The sequence below is a fragment of the Phoca vitulina genome, unplaced genomic scaffold (assembly GCF_004348235.1).
Source record: "Phoca vitulina isolate PV1807 unplaced genomic scaffold, GSC_HSeal_1.0 scaffold9, whole genome shotgun sequence".
In the NCBI taxonomy this organism is placed as follows: Eukaryota; Metazoa; Chordata; class Mammalia; order Carnivora; family Phocidae; genus Phoca; species Phoca vitulina.
The window spans coordinates 10010217-10030610 of NW_022589712.1; the positions used below are offsets into that span (position 1 = coordinate 10010217).

At 49.1% G+C, this 20394-nt stretch overlaps 1 protein-coding gene across 2 annotated transcripts in view; it reads right to left on the bottom strand.

The window, feature by feature from the left end:
• Positions 1–20394, bottom strand: part of ZDHHC14 (zinc finger DHHC-type palmitoyltransferase 14) — a 267133-nt gene that overhangs the window by 3799 nt on the left and 242940 nt on the right. For both annotated transcript variants that reach the window (XM_032407580.1, XM_032407578.1), the window contains 3 exons: positions 16232–16334; positions 15061–15170; positions 9820–9922 (listed from right to left, as the gene is read on the bottom strand). In XM_032407580.1, the coding sequence (XP_032263471.1) occupies positions 9820–9922; positions 15061–15170; positions 16232–16334 (316 nt within the window). The remainder of the gene's footprint in view (positions 1–9819; positions 9923–15060; positions 15171–16231; positions 16335–20394) is intronic.

Sequence of the window (20394 nt, forward strand, 5' to 3'; positions counted from 1 at the left end):
CCCCAGCCCAGATGAGGAGGAGGGAGAACTGTAGTCTCTATGAAGTGGAAGACCCGATTCCAGGCAAGAGTAGAGCTCTTTACCGAAGGAAAGCAAGTCTTGGGGGAGACCCTCACTTTCCCCTCAGCCTTCCTCCCAGTCCAGGGAGCTCAGAAACACTGAGAGCCTGGGGCAAGGGCTGGATTCCCCTGTACTCATCTTCCCAAAAAACACCCCATGGTTTTTGCCACCACAGCACTTTCCCCTGGGCCGGTCTGGCAGGGGGTTCCAGCTCAGGGGAGGGGGGCCCTTTCTGGCGGGAGGTGCTGTGCAGCGAGGTGGGGGCTGCAGGCAGGCTGGTCCCCGCAGGTTTTGCTCACGCTCTCCAGTACGGTCAGTCTGGTCCAGTACACCGGCTCAGTCTCAACAGGGCAGAGGCAGAGAAGAGCAACCTTCCTGATGAAACATTCATCTTCTGGAAACTGTCCCAGGGCTTTGGGTATACTGTGCTTTGCAAAGAACGGTTTTGTGAAAATCACCATTTGGTCTCCTTACTGACCGAGACAGCTGAGCTCGCTCACCGCCTCCACATCCTGTGGCTTGGTGCAGCCTGGGAGCAGGCTGGCTAGCGACCCCAGGGCCGAGCCGTGCCTGGATGCCAGCATCCTGTTCTCAATCTTCCCTCCCGGAGCCCTCCCTATGCCTCTTCTTCCTCTTCTCCCTTCCTTGTCTTCCTTCCCACCTCTCCTCCTAGCTCAGCCTTTCTCAAGCCACCGCCCACCTTCTTGGCTTTTCATGTGCGGACTCCTCTCTCCAACCAGTAGGGGGCGACATCACTGCTTACTTTCTTCTCTGACAACTTGGTAGCAGTGCTTAGCTCCAGCACTAACACCAAGATGCCCTTAGGTGTCTTTTAATGGATCTAACCACTTACAGAATCTTAAGAGAAACCAACCAAGCACCTGGATATTGGGCAGTGACAATCCATCCACTACAAACGGGAAATTGAGAGACTCATGCTAGCATTCCAAAACAACGCTTTAAAGGTTCCTATTTATCAAACATCAGGTTGAATTCTATGAAACTGCCATTCTAAAAGTCAAAAATCATCCAGATGCAGAAGACCACTGGAATAGAAACCTGATCGCTTGGAAGAGTGTTTATGAAAAGACCCTCGTGTTGACAGCACGAAACAATGCTGGAAGAAGAGCTGGATTGCTTTGCTTACAATAGTCACTGTGATGGGCTGATTTACTGCCCAAATGAAACTCTGCCATTTAACTTGCAAAGAAGTTTATGGTTTCAGATGTTCAGATGTCACACACATTATCACTTAATGTTACAATTTGAAAACAGCGCAGAGATAATTTACTTTTTTCTTTCTGCAGATTTTCAAATAAAATTGCTCATGTTGGGATACATTTTATTCTACTCTCGCTGACTTCTTGTTTGAAATAAACTTAGCACGCAGATTAAATGCTGTGAAAAGCTGGGAGCTTTCTAGACGGTCTTGTATACAAATGAAGGGTGAGTGAAATTATATATTGCTTCTGCTCCAATTCTTGTCAAAAGTATTAGCATTGGGCCGCTTTATGTCTGCTTGGCTGTGAAGCTGTTCTGGGCATCTTATGAGTGCTCATCTACAGTTATAGAAACACTATAGACTTCTAAAATCCACCTAAAATGTAGGTTAGGAGGAGAGCTTCCTTCTTATCCTGCTATTTACCATTATCATTTAAGCGTGCATAACTTTTTTCCTACTATTTTAGATTTTTCAGATGATGCACGGAGAGTTCTGCAATACTAGTTGAATAAATCACGTAACTGCTAGGTTTAGTATTTTTTGATATTGGATTAAGGGGGGGGTTTAAAAAATAGGCTTAGTAAATATAACAGATGATTTTCTAAAAAAACAAAAATTCCAACAGCCATGTACTACGTTATCATCTCGGTGTATAGCACGTGGTCCCAAAGCATCTTCTAATTAGAGGTGTCATATATAAGCATAAACGATGACCCCGATGCTACAGAGTACTTAAATCACTTAAATCAAGTGAGATATACACGTTAAAAACTGGGCCACAGCTGGATGTCCTGATTGTACATACATGGAAAGAACTTCAATATTAGGTAATAATACAAGCCAATGATGAGGAAAATAGGAATAATGAAAACGTGGTCTTCCGTTGGCACTGGGGTTAATTTGCACGTACTTCCAGTTTGGCTCCTCAGAATGTCACAGGCATTCAGACGACAAAGGCTATACTGGAGTTAACACACACCATTTTAATGCTTTAGATGTCCCTTCATTACTTTTCTAACATTTTATTCCTTGGGAATTTGTAGTAGAGGGAAGATCACTTGGGCACTAAACAACCATCCCCACCCCCAAATCGGGGGTGCTAACTCTCCCGTTTTAAACATCTTTGGGGTGGAGGCTTCTGAGTGTTGGGCATCTCCTTGGATTGGGCAGGATTTGCATCCTGGGTCCATCTTCTGGTCCTGGTTCTGAGCTGTGTTCTACTCTTCTTTTTCCCCATCAGAGCATTCATATCCAGCTTCTCCCGAAGATGTTCTTCTATATTTGGGGGCACTGTCAGTGGTGGGTGGGGGCCTTGAGACCAGAAAGAGTTCTCCCAGCTGTAAACTGAGTTGAAACCTGAGTTTCTCATAACCAAAGCAGCACAGGGAGGTAGAGAGTGTGTGGGGCTTCAAGTCAGTTCACTTTTAGATTTATTTATGGGCAACTCACTTATTTTAGAATTGGTAATGATTTCTTTGTAATCATATGTTGCTTGGGAATTCTCATAAAGTGAGAAAAACCCAATGTACAAATCACTTCTAAAGTTTAATAAAATTTCCATGAATGCCAAACTTAATTAATAAAATTAACAATGAAGTCGACATAGTCATGCATCTTGTAGACTTTAAACATGTATTAATTTTGTAGTTTTCATATTTTAGAGCTCCTAATTTGTTTTCAGGTCTTGAAAATTTTCATAGTTCCTGGAAAAACACACAGGCACTGTGCTTACAGTGTCCAGGGGGTAGACTAGCCATGCCCTCTGGTCTCTCAGCCCATGGATTAATTTGATCCTACCAAGGCCGTCCCTGCCCCAAAGAGAACTCCGTCCCTCTGGTTCCTAGTTTCATATTCATGGTGCAGCCTTTTGCAGATGTGACAAAACTGGAGGGAGGATGGAATGAGGTGGAGGAATGAAGCCAGGAACAAACCAATATTTGTGCAAAACCCCCCTGAGCAAGGCCGGGAGAGGGGAACGTTCACACACACTCAGTCCAGCGTCTAATGAGCACCTCCCATGCACCAGGCCGTGTTATCCGCTGGGGCTGGGAGGATGGGACAGGCAGGGTCTCAGTCAGTTCCAACCACCATCCAGGGAGCTGATCACCACTCTCCCCTACTTCCCTTCACAGTTTAGGAATTGGAGGCTCTTGGGACTAAGGGACTTGCCCATAGTGTCCCAGCCCCCAGCGTCAGGACTGGTGAATGCAAGCCCAGGGGCTGTGAGGTCACACCAACCTCTACCTTTCCCTGCTGCACTGAGTACTGAAAGCTGTCCATTTGCAAAGCTTTCCCCTTCATTATCTTTCGGCTTTATTCTATCATCCTCACTGGTGTCCAATTCGATCAAGAGACTTGATTTGACTTGGTGAGGGCAGAGTTGACAGGGGTGGGTGGAGAGAAAGTCAGGAAAAGATAATAAATGTTGATTTTCAAAATAAGAATCTTCCAGCATGAGAGACGAAATCAGGTTAATAGATGACAACATGAGCAACTCGCGGTTTTTTAAAAATGCACGATTGGCTGTTACTTCTAGGACAACTAATAAAATTGACTCACATCTCTACTATTTCAAAGTGAATTTCTACAAGTCACATCATTCCTTTGTAAGCACGGGGAGGCAAACCGTAAGCTTTCCAGCTCCCGGCAGGGCACCTCCCCACCACCCCCAGCTATCTATGGACATCCAAATGCCACCATCAGCTTCCCCCAACCTTCCTCCTGTGTTTCCTTTGGTGGCTTTTATGACCACCTTGTCACCAAGCTGAAAGGCGGGGGCATCCCTGGCTCCTTGTCCCCAGACCTCCACAGAGACTCCATCTCCAAGCCCCTAACTGTTGCTGCCTCTTCTCTGAACCCATCTCAGCTGTCCCGGCCAGCCCTACTGCAGCTAGACCTACAGTGAAGGTCTTCTTCTGTTTTCCCTGTCTCCTTATTAACATGCCTCCCTCTGCACCCCACATGACCTCCCGGGCTCCATTCACCCCAAGAAAATCTGATGGTATCGCTCACTGAACTGAGTCTCTGCAATGGCTCCCTACCATGAATAGGAATCCACACTGACTATAAGGCACCCAAGGCTCTTCACACTCTCCTCTCCTGCCTTAGCTCCCTCCAACACCTGCTTTGCAACCCACAGCCTGGTAACTCAATCCTCCTGCTCCCGCACAGGCACGCAGGTCCACCCCACGTGTGCCCGTGCCTCTGTCCGTGCTCTGCTTGGAGCATCTCTCCCACCCCTGGGTGGCTAATGCATTGTAACTCATCTCTTAATATTTGGCTCAGACATCATCTCCTCCAGAAAGCTTTGCCTGAAACCGTACTTCTGTTTGGAGTTCCACAACTCCCCGGCCTCTCGTTTGCTAGCACATTCTGTTGAAATCCTCCATACACCTGAATATGAATATTCTCTGAACAGATCATGTCTTAGTTGAGCCCAACTGACCCAAGGTTTTTCGAGAAAAACTTTGTGTCAAAACAAAATATGGCTCAAGAATCATTCCTTTAACCCACATTTTTGGAGAATTCAAGAGAATTTGAAGGCTATCGTGATGGTTTTCAATGCTGGCTGATGATTAAAATCACCTCCAGGATCATTATAACGCCAATGCTTGGACCACCACCTGGGGATTCTGACTTAACTGGGCTCAGGATATCAGCGTTGTGATCCTAATGTTCATCCAAGGCTGAGGCCCACTGGATCATAGTAAGCTCAGCTGCCAGATGTAAGGGCAAGATCTGAAGAGGTTCAGCTGACACCAGTTTGAGGGCTTTTGAAGTTGAATTAGCGGAAAACAACCAGGCCTTGAACCACTAGCTGTGTGACTTTGAGCAAGCCAGTCATTATTCTAAAGCCTCAGTTTCATGCTTTGTAAAATGGGAACACCTTGCAGGTTGTTGTGGGGATTAAATGAGATGAGCCTTGCAGTAACACTATCAATACTGTCCACACTCTGATGATTGCAAAGAGTGATAAACCCCAGCAGAAACCCACTTGACCACAGTATAATTCTGTATTAAATAAACTTGGTTCCACTTTTAAAACTGCCTGAAATTCACCTTTTTTTTTTTTAAATCACCTTGTGATTTAAATTCAACTTTAAAGGATTTAAAGCCAGTTTTCACATTTGTCTAATTGGGGACTGGGACTCAAGAATGTTTTTTATTGATCGTGAGCTCTAATTATATCTAATAAATGAAATAAATAAATAAAAAGGAAGATGGTGGACTGCTTGTGGACAAATTGCTCTTAGTGATGATGCACATGTCCTAAAGAGCAGAAGGTAAGGGCCTGGGTGCTGCCTCAGACACTAGAAAACCTGCAGGGATTGGGCTTCCTTCTGGCCAAGCACTGCTGGTCCTGATGTGTTGGCTCAGTTTGTGGTGTTCTTGGTTGGGGTGTCTGTTGGAGGCAGACGAAGCAAGTCAAAAGAAAGGCATGTTACAATTTGCCTCAAGGAATTAGTTTATTTTCAGTCTTGAAATATTTCAGCTCCTTTTTCCGTATTTTGACAATTCCTGGAAACTGCTTGCATATTTCTCCTGGTCCTAACATTACTCAGAGCAGGACCTGCAGCCCACGCTGGGGGAGGTACATGCATTTCACAGCATGTGAGAAACCTAAAACACCGATTTCCCGGCTCCGAGCTCACTCCACCTGTGTTCCTTCTCTCTCACCATGGTCCTGGGCTACTGCTGCCCTCTCCCTTCACTTCTACAGATTCCTCTCATTTTCTATTTGTTTTTACTTTTCCAGTCCTTAACTTTTCCTCCTTTCATCTATTTCCATAATAAAACAATACTGATGTATGACCAAAGAGACAAGGGCAACAAATTAGATAACTTTGTAAAATAAATTCCTAGAAAGACATGTACCATTAAAACTGACTCAAGAAGAAGTGGAAAATCTGAATAGACCTGTAAAAAGTAGTGAGTGAATTCATAATCAAAAAGCTACCCACAAAGAAAAGCTCAGGACCAGATGGCTTCACTGGTGATTTCTACCAGATCTTTTAAAAAGAATTAATCCCAGTTCTTCATAAATTCTTCCAAAAAAACAGAAGAGGAAGAAACACTTCTCAACTCAGTCTATGAAGCTAATATTACCCTGATCCCAACACCAGACAAAACAAGAAAAGGAAACTGCAAACCAAAATCTTTTATGGATATAGATATAAAAATCCTCAACAAAACACCAGCAAACTGAATCCAGCAACATATAAAAGGGATTATACATCACGGCTAGGTAGGATTTATCCTAGAGATTTGAGAAATATGAGACAAATAAGAAGGGGAAGTTTTGATATGAAGCCCAGACCTCTGCTCTTCTGACCTATCTGTCAAGCTGCAAAGATCAGAGACTCACAAAGAGCTTCCAGCTAGATGGGACTTTAGAGACAAATTAGTCCCAGCTCCCATTTTGCAGGTGGGGAAAACTGAGGACCACAGAAGCAGAGTGACTTGCTAATCGTCAGGGAGATAACTGGTGGGAGCCAGGACTGGAGCTCTCACTCTCTGCTTCCCACTGAGGCTCTTTCCCTCACCCGAGTCATGTCCATTGTTCTCCAGTTGCTCAGCGTGGATGCAATTGACCTGGCTGACCCTGTCACCATGGATATCAGGGAGATGATGATGATGATAATAATAATAACAATAATAATAATAATAATATAGCTAATACTTAAATAATACTTACCTTGTGCTAGACAAGGTTTTAAGTGCTTAACATGCATTAACTCACTTAATCCCCATAGAAACCCTACAAGGTAAAGATACCAATGTTCCCATTTTATGGATGAAAACATTGAGGCAGAAGGTTAAGCAGTTTGCCAAGGTCACTCATCTAGTAAGTGGCAGAAGCCTGGCTCTTTGCACAATTAATCCCCATCCCGGCTTGGAGAGGAGAATAAGGAAGACCCGAGTTGGGCCTGAAGAGGCTCCATGATAGGTCAGAGCTCTGCCCAAGCCCCTGATCTGACCAGCGCTTAACATGTGCAGTTCATCTCCAGAGAGAAGGAAGAACAGGAGGGCAAGGAGCCTGAGGTTTTTAAAAGTAATTTTCATGCTTCCTGACCTAAGAGTCCAAGCTGGAGACGAAGTGATGCCTTAGAAAGGATCCGTACACTGGACTGAATGACAAGGGCTTAGCAATGGCGCTGCTTCCCCGTTACAGCTTCTTCATCTCAGAAATGTCCTCTTCAAACAATCCTTATGGCGCCACAGAGCAGTGCCTTCAGGGTCACTGGCTACTTGGGAGGTGGCCTTCCCATGGGAACAGGCAGCGGCAGCCTAACCATTGCTGCCAGGCCAGTGCCCTCGGGGGTACGGCCTTAACGGGGGTCACTGCGCAGGTCTAGACGGCCTGGACCCCAGAGGCACAAGAGCAATTCTGATGACTCTGATTAACCGTGTGGAGCGAAATGGTTGGTCTCCCTTGTTAAATCTGCGCTATCATAGAGGCGCACAGTAGGTGCTCAATAAATGCTTGTGGAATTAATAACTTATGCCCTCATCCCATCTTATCATAAACAGGCTTGTCAGTGTCAACACCTTGAAGGGGGCCTTGTTTACTTCTTAAATCTAGAGAAAGTGCAGAGCATGGGAGTCACGGGGTGAAACTCATGTAAGTTCTTTAATTTTGATAAGGACCACTGCCATCAGAGTTTTCTTCTCGTGAAGGTTCCTACTACATCCTTCACGTGTGCGTGTGTCCTGTCCCCGGAGCGCGGCCTCCTCGAGGACAGAGCGACTGCACTCCACAGACCTTGCATCCCTACCGCCGAGTCAAGTCCTCAACACACAGTAGGGACTCAGGAAGAGTCACTGAATGAGTGAGAGGTTATATATGCGATGTGTGAAAACACGAACACACATCACAGGAGTTATCAGTGGCTGCCGTGGTCAGGGTTCCTTACAGGAACTTTGTCCTTACGCGACATTTATCGTGCACCTGCCGATAGCTGAGAAGGACTCCTGAACATGGATATCGTTGTCTTTAGTGCCTGTTCACGTAAAGGAAGCAGTATACGAAGTGAACACGGGCGTTACCCATCAGACTGGTTTTGGATCCACAAATTCGTGGCTATTTGCCCTTGGGCAGATGATCTACCTCTCCTAGCTTTAAAAAAAAAAAAAAAAGCAAGAGACAAGCATGCCCATTTGCCATTGTTGGTTTGGATTAAACAAGATTCTGCTCATCAAGTGCTTTGAACACAATTGGTGCCAAATACATGTAATCTCCTTTCCTGTGGGCCTCTCTCCTTACACTCTCTGTCCTCATTTTCCTCCTCTGAAAAACAAGGCGGTGACCCTTAAGGGTCATTTGTGTGGGTGAATGCGGACAGAACAAGATGTCCTGTGACCACTTACAGAGTGGAGTGGCCAGGACCGTGACCTGCATGTACTTGCCTTTCAAGGAGACGCTTTATCAGCAAAGCAAAGCACCACAACAAACTAGACACCACCACTAGCAACAATCAACCCCCAGCAAGCTTCTGCTGGGGGCTGGAGCCCATTCTCAGGGCTGTTAACACGGCCACAGGGTCGCGGGGATGAAGCGCTTTCCCTTAGCCCTGAGCGCTTACAGAGACTGTCTTGAGACTGTTGGCTTTCACCTTGCAGTTAGTTCTTTATAAGCAGAAACAAAGCGTCCAGGAGGCTGTCATTTTCCCAGTCTACCCCAAAAGGCAGGTCTTTGACCTGCTTGTTATGGAAACTGTTGCAGGTGATTCCAGTCTACAAAGAACAAAAAGCTCCAAGGTGGGGGCGCCGCAGACTGGGTCCCTTTCTGAAACATGGAACTTCTTTAGGGAAATCTGTTCCAGATAAAGTGAAGCCACTGTCTTCCAGACACCTAAGGATTTTTAAGGGACTGGTGGTCAGAGCCAGGCCTGACTGTGCTTTCAGGTACCCATGGAGGGGCTCCCGCCCTGGCCCCAAGTCTCCCACCTGCAGACTGGAAACAAAGCCTGTCCACATTCCATGCCTCGCAGGACACCTGTGAGCCCTCTTTGGAGAGACTCGCTCAGTTTGGGCTCTGAATGAAGAACACCTCGTCTGATTATGTGCATTAAGGTATGCATGGCTGATCTAAGGTTTGGGCTGAGAGAGGGGAGAACTGGCCACCCACCGCACCCTTCAAGAGGGCTGGGGGAGGTGGGCGCGGAGTGAGGCAAAGGCACAGAAAGGGGCTATCCGGCCAGCCAGCCCTGGTGCCCGCAGCTGCATCTCATCCCCCACACAGCACCCTGCTTCTGTGCAAGGGGACTTGCCATCACAAGGTGCCATGACCTGTCTCTGGAAGACCTTTTCATGTGTACTTCCCTTACGCGACCCGGAACACACCAACCACTCAACGGCCCTAATCCTTTGTTGGGCACTGCTTTCTTTCAGGCTCCCTTTCCCTCGCGTGGGCCTTTCAGTTGATGGGCGTCCCGGGCAGGTTTCTAGGGGTGCTTGGTGTGTTACTGGGTTAGTGACACGGAAGCAGAAGGGAAGCCTCTGCAGGGAGCTCTGGCCCCTGCGGCAGGCGCTCCTACCATGTCGCTCTGGGACTGCGTGGCCCCGTACGCGGCAATCCCGTCGGAGGGTGCGGCTGGCTGTGGCGTGTCAGGCTGGATGTACCCTCTTCTGTCAATGAGGCTGCCGGAGAAAACAAAGCAATACGGAGGAAGAGAGTGAACGAAAAGCCAAAAATGCCATCAACCCTATTTTAATTTCCATTTGGGGCTCCCTCTTTCTATGTGGGGCCCCACTGCCGGCACCTGGGGCTACACCCTGACTTACCTTCACGTACAGTCAGGGACCAAATTCCGTCACCCTTGCCTTTAAAAAATGCCTGTAGCCCCTGTTCCCTCCCTGCCACCTGCTGCGGACTCCCATGGTCTCCCACCCCGTCCCCAGCCCCCGCGACCACACCCGGCATGGCCAGCGGCCCTCCGCCTAACGCCCAGTCCTCATGAGGTCTCCCCGCCTGCCTGCCCTGCTGTGGGGGCGCTCCATCACCCGCCAACACTCCGCAGCCTCTTACCATTTGTCCCCACTTCCCGCCCCAGCCTCAGCCCATGCCTTCTTACTGCAAGCACAGCGCTGCCGGGTCCACTCCTTCCGGAAGCGCGTGGTACCTGCCTGCGCCTGCGCCTGCGCGCGGCACGCGGCGCAAGCCCCGCCCCAGCCCGCTCGCGCTCGGTGCTGGCGGGCCCTGCGTTTCGCTGCAGCTCGGGTTTGTCTCGCCCCAGTCGCTCTCCCTTCCCTTCCACTGTCCGTTCTCCACGGGCAGCTTCCAAAGCCCCCAGCCCGTGCTCTTGCCCCTCTCTGGAGTCTCCCGGCCCTCCCCGTGACCCCTCTAGTGCTACGTACCACTTTCTGCCTGCGTCGCCGTGATTTTATCTACAGTCCCCTCTGTCTAGCAGCCTGCCAGCTCCGGAGGGCAGTCTTCATCTTTTCTTCCCCCAAAGCACCTGCCCCCCACCCCGCGCCCCACCCCGGACCGGGCCCCTCCGCTGTCCCCTCGGAGCACCCTGTCGGCTACATCATGTCGGCATCACCCGCTTCCAGATTTGCGTCTGCCGTGGAGTGTAAGCTTCAGGAGGGCAAGAACCAGGTCTTCCTAATCATCGCGCTCCACAGCGGACGCCCACTAGGAGCTGAGAAGAAGCTTGGTGGCTGAATGAACAGAAGTGGGTCCCTGTCTCCCACAGGCAAGTTTGCAGACTAATGGCATCATTAATGAATAATAAAGCCATCTCTTCTGTGCCCCATGGCTGGGGGGCTGCTGTGGCCCAGACAGGATGTAGGGGAAAGCTTTACGTTGCCATCAAAAGAGCTGCCTCTCTTCCTCCCCGAGCGAAGGCTCAGTGTTGACCTCGAGTCTAAGGGCAGGACTGCAAAGGGCAAGGGGGAGGTCCAGCTTACGAGTGGGTGCTCCGTGGCCCCCACCGTGTGGGGCTTGGCCCCGCGCCCCGCAGCCTCGGGGAGATGCCGCAGGTGCATCCAGGTGCCCACACGTCCCCTCCTCCTGAGGGTGGACTGCTGGTGTGCTGAGGCCGCCCTCCTCCTTGTCAGTTTGGCTCTCAGGAGACAGGAATTTTCCCAACTAGCACCTGCAGGTCTCCAGACGACACGGTAACAAGGCGTGAAAAAATACTTGTGACAATGGGACTCTCTCTGCTTCCAGTTTTGGTTGGATTCCCAGAGGTTTAGAAAAACTAATAGTCGACAAGAACCTCCATCTTCCAAAGGGGAGTGCGGGAGCCCCGTGCAGCTCACACCAAGTGTGTGACCCCCTGCGAGGGCACAGAAGATCAAAGTGGAAAGAGCAGAGAAGGGTGGACAAGCGCTCATCTGCAGCCCACGGCGGATGGGAACCTTGCAGGTCCCCTGGGACAGAGCCAGTGTGCAGTGGGGGTGGAACTGTGTCTTCCCAAAAGGTGCTGAAATCCTAACGTGGCTACAGGTGAAGGGGTGGAGAGTGTTGCCTTTCAGTGAACTCCCGGGTCCCTACTCACGGAAATGACACGATGCTCAAGGACATGAAAGTGCCCTGAGTCCTTTGTTTTGTTCCGTTTTTAGGTGACAGGAGAAATTAAAGGGCTTGCAGGGGATTTCATTCAGGAGCAAAACAAAAACAAAAACAAAAAATGAGGTCATCCAAAGAGTCTGAAAGGACAGAAGGGAGGACAAAACAAACTCCTTCTCAGCTTTCATCCTCTGTGTTCAGCTTGTTTCATGGACCATCCACACAGCCAAGACTGTAACATTCTCCCCCGAGTCTCCTTTCAGTCCTCACAATGACCTGGGAGCCCCTCTAATCTGGACGCGCTCCCCTCGCCTTACCTCTTGCCTTGCCCTCCGTGGTCCCCTCACTCCTAACCCGAGCTCCTTCAGCTCCTCCCCTGACAGGCCACACTCTCCTTTCACCTCAGGGCCGTTGCACAGGCTGCTCCCGTGTGTCCTCCCCAAGATTCCTTCCCCAAGTTCCTACTCATCGTTATAATAGATGACAACTTAGGCCCTCTCTTCTGGGAAGCCCTCCTGGGTGTCCCATGGAACCTGCACCCCGCCCTCTGTCACAGCCACTCTTTGACTGTGTAGACTTGCCATTCTATTCAATCTGTCAGTGACAGGCTGACCCTTAGCACCAGCCCGCAGAGCCTGACCCTGATCACACCTTGGGACTTTCTCTCTTTCCAATTTTCCATTCCCTCTGCTAGACTCGTAGGAGGACCTCCTCCCCCAAACCTGGCCATTCCTACCCTGCTGCCATGCACAGCCCTGGGGACCCATGCAGGGAACCAAACGTGGGTCTTTGCCCTCATGGTTCATAGGTCTCAGAGGGAAACAGGAAGACACTCTGATGAGCACATCGTTACACCATTTCAGAACATTTTAGAGGCAACTCAGGCACATGATTCTGGGCATGCTCGTGGTTCTTAGTCCCCGTTGCACAGGCTTGGCTGGGATGCCCGGGGAAGGTTCTGGCCCTCTTAGGGGCACCGGGGTGGGTGAGGTAGGGCAGAGAGAGAAGGGGCACAGAAGGCGACTGGAGGCAGAAGCAAAGACAAGCACTATCCCCCTGTCATTTCTGCCCAGGGCCAGCTCCGGGAGCCTGTGGGCACAGCGGGAGAGCCCAGCAGCCCATGTTCCCTGCACAAACCCGGGAGCGGTTCACGGGGTTCCGCGGGGGTGCTGTCCTCGAGAAATGCCCCATTCACAGGGACCTGGGTTCTGGAAAGAATACAGCCCCAACTCCGCCACAGTAGGAAATCTTATCCAGTCGTGGAAGCCATAAGTTTGGTTGTGACAAGATTTGATATATAAACAATACAAAGCAGCGCCAAATGCAAATCGAAGAATGGGGAACAAGAAAAGAGATTTGCTCAAAATGTGAGACTTCTAAATTCCTTTCCTGGATTCAGATGTGCATTTTAGACTTGGGGAAGGAGGCCTGTTCCATTGTCCTCTTATGCTCCTCCGAGGCCCCTAGCCTGGGCTTCATGGCCTGACCCCATGATCCACAAGTAAATACATGGTAGGAGGAAACAAAGCCAAGTTGTAAAAAACCAAGCATTTCCTGAGGGGTTTTCTGGGCCCCTAAAGAGCCCCAACAGGGATTTCTGGGTGGGTCTGGAGCTCTCTTGGAGAGAGGCTGACACCCTCCCAGGCATGTGTGACTCCCCAGCCCAAGGCGGCCCTTCATTCAGAGTCCTTGGCTGTCCCTTCCTGCAGCCCCTCCTCAGAAGAGGCCTCTGAGGAACAGGCCAGGGGGCTCCTGAGGGGCCCCAGTTTGGGAGGAGAGTGGCACAGTAGGCTCCCAACTTTCTAGGCCCAAACTAGAAAACAATCAATTTCTAAGTACCCAGTAGTGCCAGTAACATAACCCATTAATACTTGGCCTCAGAACGTATGCTTGGATTTTGTTTCTGGGGGGGAGGGCAGCACTCTTACTTCCCTGATGATATTCAGTGAGGCTGATAATAAAATCAAGTTTGCATTCCATGAGTACACATTGGCGATGACTGGCCACGGAGGTCCAAGTGCAGAGTGGGGCTGCCTCGGAGACCATCCCCGCAGCTTTTGTGGAGTCCATTTATGCATTTAGAGGCCAAGAGGGAGGAAGTAGCAATGTTTTGGAAACTCATTCTAGACACTTGGAACACATGCTTAATAAATATGTTGGATGATTATTTGATGAATCTGTTGGAAATGCTCTACCTGAGAGTCGACTCACAAATAATCAGGAGCTGAATGCATTCTGTACTTGTGTAGTCTGCCTGGGGGACAGCACGCACCATTCCACACACGCGCTAGGTCTGTTGCCAGAGGCCTGGGTTTGGGTCCTGACTAGGTGGCATTTACTAGCTCAGTGAACGTGGGCACGTTATGGAACCTCTCTGTGCCAGCTTCCTCATCCACAAAATGGGGTCTAATGGTACCTACCTCTTAGGTACAGAGCGAGGATTTAAAAGCTGATTCATATAGGGATGCCTGGATGGCTCAGTTGGTTGAGCAGCTGACTCTTGATTTTAGCTCAGGTCGTGATCTCAGGGCTGTGAGATTGAGCCCCACATCAGGCGCCACACTCAGCGCAGAGTCTGCTTCAGATTCTCTCTCCCTCAGCCCCTCCCCCTGCTTGGGTGCACACACACTCTCTCTCTCTCTCTCTAAATAAATGAAATCTTTAAAAGCTGATACATATAAAGCACTTAGAGCAGATCTAACACTGTTCATGAACGTCCGCGACTCTGCCACCACACACTGTCGCGTTACCATCCACACGGCCTGGACTGCTTCAGCCCACGCTGATCTCTCCACCTGAACTATTTTAGCGTGTATATTCTATATAACTCAGCTCTTAGCACCCATTTCTACAGGTTTCCTAATTGCTTCCTACATTGCGTCCTGGCCCTCCTACCAAGATAACCGCAGCTCTCTGTTCATCACCGATGCTCAAGATGACTCAATAATTAATAGGAATCACGTGCCTCAGTTTCCCTATTTCAATCCTTAGGAGATTTTCCTCATCCTTGACACAAATTCGGTGAAAGAACCAAAAAGATGGCAGGAACAGCACCATAAACAGAGCCAGATCTCTATTGCACCGGGGCCGTGTCTCCACGGCCCAAAGCCGACCACTGGCCCTGTGGTCATCCAGAGGGTGTAATCAAATCTCACAGTGGGTTTTGTGGCCGGGTCTCCACCTCACGAGGGCTGTGCTGCCACAGCTAAGTTGTTGGCTTTCCCGAGGTCTGATAAAGAGCATGACACTCTCCGAATCTCACCTTGGAGAGATGGGCCCACACAGGGCAACACAGCAATTTGTGAAGATATTCCCGTAGCTGTAGGGATTGTAATTTTCTTTGCCTCTTTTATTTGACCAAGATCCTTTAATCTGAAAGAAAAAGAGAATCAGTAACACCAATGCCATCGTTTAGGTGAAAGGGAGCGTGAGAAGCCCACAAAGAATGCAAATCATCTTTATTCACTTCTTCACCAGGAGAAACTGAGACACTTTCTCCAGGAAAACTGGTATTTACCCCAAACTTGGAAATATCCCCAAAAGGCAGGTCAGATTAGAGAGAAAGTAACATTCTTTGGGGAAAATAATCTCTTGTTTCTATTACAAGGTTCCAGAAGGTCAACTCATACAAACCCGTGGTTTGTTTCAGACTCCCAGTTGGCATGCTCAACAGTAATTAAATGAATGATAGCTGAGAGTTAACATGGCTCCCCCAACTGCCAACTTACAGCCTGTCTGCATTTGGCCTCACAATGTCGCCAAAATAATTTCACAGATTCGAATATCCACAGTTACCAAATATAAGTTCTCTTAACTCATGTATCTCATCAAGGCTTTAAGGCAATCTGACTGAATCTGAGATATTTAATCGCTGTACTGACAGAGACTTTTGTCAGAATCTAAATATTCAGAGCAAAGAGGACCAGGTCGATGAGGAACATTTCCAACGTTATGATTCCTGTTTTTATACCTCCTCTCTGGCCACATTAAGTATAGACAGGTAATCCCGGACAAAAAGTAAAACTCTGGGTCGGGGCGGTCTCCTCTAAAAATGAAACGGAGGTGTTAAACATGAGAGGTGGATTCATTCGTTCACCCCGAGATGTCAGCCGGCCACGGTCTCTCTTTAGGGGACCCACAAAACTGCTGAAAAGGAAGAGAAGATAATCTCCTCCCTTTGGAATTGGGTGTCACTTAGCTGACCTCAGTATCTGACTGCGTGTTCAGAAAGTAAGACAATTCAGAGATCCCCAACTGGGAATCATGGAGGCCGACGTCTGAAGATGCTTCCACAGCACATTCTTGGCTCCCAGAGGCTCACATCTGGAATGGGATGTGCGGAAGGCCTTGGCCCCCAAGCTCTTGTGTCCTTTCCCCCTCCATTTCTGGACACAGGTGCCCACACCCACCACCCCGGCCCGCCAGGAACTTACGTCTTCATTCGTCGTCTGGTTGGAGCTGATCAGGTATGTGTGGAAACCCGAGAGGCCGACGATAGACCAGACGGAGAAGAAGCACACCACGGCCTCCAGCACGGTGGCCTGGAGTCAAGGAGCAGAACAGGGAAGGCAGGGAGAGCGCTCAGGATGCCTGAGGGGCTGGGATGACGTGAGGTTTGGACGGAAACACCCAGAGACACTCCCTCAGGCCTTTGAGTCTGTCTCGCTTCACGTCAGGGTCGTCCCTAGTCAGAGGGGGATCCTCCAGGGCCGGCACAACGCCCCTCTCTCCTCCACCCTCCCCTCCTTCATGCTCAGTGAACCATCGGTGGGCTCCGTGAACTGTTGTATCAACAGGTCTCTCCCCCAGCTTGGTGTCGAGGGTTTGAGTAAACTGTCACAAAACAACAGTTGATAGTCATGCGCAAGGATGGCCACCAGCACCTGAAAGCCTGGGCAGGCCTTCCCTTCATGCTTTCTCTCTCCCTGATTGTCCCTTCACCCAATGGTGGCTGCCCACCCCCTACCTATGAGTGGGCTTCTGAAGGGGACCATTTCTCAGAGTGGCATCAGGGTGAGGGGTATTTTTACTTAAGGGGAATTTTTTCCAGCCCCTTAGCCCACGCCGACAACTAAGGCTATTTTCAGCTAGTCGATGGGTAACTAGAAAATGTGGATGCTCACCAGACATTGAGTGATGGGGAGTCCAGAGTTCCACAAGATGTGCTATAACCAGAGGAGAGAAAGTGTGGTATTCTTCAACAGATGAGATAAATGAACCCAGAGTGTGGCAATTTGAAAGGACTAGAGAATTTTTCTGTTCCACAAATGTTTATAAAATTCTATTTACAAGATATAGATGTTTTGCAGAGAGAAAAAAATATCCATCATAGGTCTGGGAGTTTAAATATACACCATGCATCCCCCATCGATAAGTTACAGGCTCCAGAAAACAAATTCCCATGCTTTCTTAATGCTCCCAAGGATAGAAGCCATAGATCATGCTGTAATACATCACCACTGATTTTTTTTTCAGGATTGGATATAATTCATCTTTAGGTCAGAGAAATGAGTACAGTATTCAGTGCAGTGTCATAATCTGCCATGTCATTATTAACAAATACCATCATCCGGGCATGTGGGGTGGCATACAAAATAGGAGAAATGAATGGGCTCCTGCCCGTTGACTGACTTTCAGCATCAGCATAAACCACTGGCTCTGCTCTTGGAGAAGTAGAAAAATGCTTTACTCTTCTAAGGTTTAAACTTCTAGAAACTACAAGCACTCAGAAAAGCACCACCCTTTCACTAGATGGACATCTGAAGAGGAGACGAATGCTCTTCTGCCAGCTAGCCCAGATGAAAATAGCCCAGAGCACCCAGAGTCTTCGAGATGCCAACATACGGCGCCCCCAGCAAGCCCTGTCCATTCCTTACGGAGGCAGGCAGGAGGCAGACGAAAGGGAGGAGTAAGTAGCTTGAGAAGGGGAAAACTAAGGCAGTATTTTGGAAAAGCAGGTAAGTACGGACATGTAGGGAGGATTTGTGGGGTAAGACAGAGATGCAGAGAAGCAGACCCCGTCCCAGGGCTGCCACCAGCCTGGGCACTCCCTTTCATTTCTCCCAGGGTTGTCCGGATGGGGCAAATGGTGATGAGGGGAGGCTTCAGGTGCCCCTGGGGACACACGGGTGGCAGCCCGTGTAGCAAAGATGGTCTCATTTCTCAGCAGCCTTCTCACAGGTGACGGCTCGGAGATGCCCCTCCTCCGATCATCCCCGCCCCGCCCTGGACAGACTGGGGAAGCAAACCACGTGGGGTTTGAAGGCAGAGGTGAAGTGGAGTCCAGGGAAAATGATGGAGGTAAGCAGTAGGAAAAGTGAGTCAAGGAAAAGTGGGTTGCATTAAGGCAGGTGACACTGGCAATGAACTTGCACAGCTGGAAGGAAAAGACAAGAGCTAGACAGGTCAGGGAGGAGGGGACACATGAAATGGAAACAAGAAATGGTCAGGGTAGAAAGGAGAATAAAGAATGAAAGCAAAGGACTTATTTGCTGAAGAGCTGAACTTCTATCTCAGGAATACTGAGGTGTCGCCAAAAGTATGCCATCCGGGTAGAACGATGGTGATGTCAGAATATACACAAATGCTAAAGTGTAAAGCATCTAAAACCAGCGTGCTGAAGTGGGGGAGGATCCCAGCATTTAAAGGGGCTGCTACCCATGTCCTGGTTGCCGCCCCATTTGCAACGCCACTTAAAATGATCACCCCTCAAAGGAGGCTTGTTACCAGTGGACATAGAACTTTAAAGGCTTATAGCTCCAAAACTAAGCTTGCAGTTTCCTGTATTGATATCTTACGAGATTTAGAGACATTTTATAAATAGCAGACTGCAGTTGTATGCTTAGCTCACAGCCGGGTCAAAATGACATGAATACAAGGCAGGATGCAAGACACAGCCCCCTTGCGCTTGCCCCTCATGGCGGACGCCCCGCACTGTGTGTCTTAGGGAGTGATCATCGTCATTCATAACAACTCGTGGCTGGTGTTTCTGGCTATGCATCAGGTGGTACTCCGGAGGCCTCACATGGATTAACTCACTTGATCCTCAGTGACCTGGTGAGAAGTGGGATTCCCAATTACCCAATAGGGAAACTGAGGCAGAGAGCAGTTCAGTACTTTGCTTGAGAAATAGCAGAGCTGGGGATGGACCCCTGGAAGTGTGGCTGGGCCAGTAGAACAGAAAAGCCACGGGCTGGTTCCTTTCCTATTCCTGCTGAGGACCAGGTGGCTCTAGGCTGACCGCATCCTGCTGGGGGAGACGGGGACGGTCTTTGTCACGGATTTGTGACCCTACGGCAGCTTGAGTAGACCACTCCCCTTCAACTTCACTCTCAGGCAGGGGGACAAATATTTGAACACATCTTCTCACTGACTCAATAGCCAGATGTTGAAAATATCTATGCCATAATAAGATCCATATAAATTTCTCTTGGGTACCTGGGTGGCTCAGTAGGTTAAACGTCTGCTTTCGGCTCAGGTTGTGATCCCGGGGTCCTGGGATCGAGTCCCGCATCAGGCTCCCTGCTCCACCGGGAGCCTGCTTCTTCCTCTTCCTCTGCCTCTCATGAATAAATAAGTAAAATCTTAAAAAAAAACTTCTCTTAAATGTGTCAAAACGTATTTACTGAGATTTTTAAAAGGGGAAATGAGGAAAAAATGTGCCAATTCCACTGAGAGCCATTTAATAAGAGTTGGATGTTTACTGCCTCAGAGATGGTTCCAAATGACAGAAGTTACCACAGCCAGTCTCTGTCTCCCTCCAGCCCCCAGTAACACAGGGAGCCCCTTGTGTGGCCGGTGGGGGTGTGTGTGTGCCTGCAATTCCCTGTAGCTCCTAGCCCAGGATGTTGCACATCGAGGTACTCACTAGATGACTGTGGGAATGCAAAAGCCTGAAAAATGCTAATGGGCAGACACCTCTATATTGGGTTCCTGCGCCATCCCGGGAGCACCTGCTCTGTGCCTTTCTGTGCAGCCAGCCCTCTGCACTGAGCACAGGGGAGGGGGGAGGCATTCACTCCCTGCTCTAAGGGAGTATGGCTCTGTCTGCCCATGAGAGGCAAGCAAGGCGAGAATCCCTTGCAGACACATGGGCAGAGCATTGGACAGCATGGTGAGGGCATCTCAGTATTTGGAAAATCACAAAAGGTGAGAGACCATGGAACCAAAGATTTTTAATCTTTCTTGGTCCCCACTCTTTTCTCAGAAAAATAGGCACACACACTTTTTTTTCTTATAATTTCAGGAGTTTTGGAAACTCCCCTGGTACCTCTCCACAGATACACATGGACCTCAAGTTAAGAGGTCCTGATTTATTTTAATCCCTTAATTTTACAGGTAGGAAGCTGAGGCCCAGAGGGGTCAAGCCACTTTTAAAAGCTCACACAGCAGTTCATGATAGAACAGGACTAGAACTTGGTCTCTAGACTTCTAGGACAGAAAGAACCCTTCCCAAGGCCCCATGCGATGGCATTTCACAGGACTGGCTGTCACTTACAGCAGCAAGGCCCCCTGCGATACGGAACCTGACCCATCAGTCCCACAGTCTTTGTCTTTCTTAGTATGTCACCAGCCATCTTTCCATTCTCCAACGATC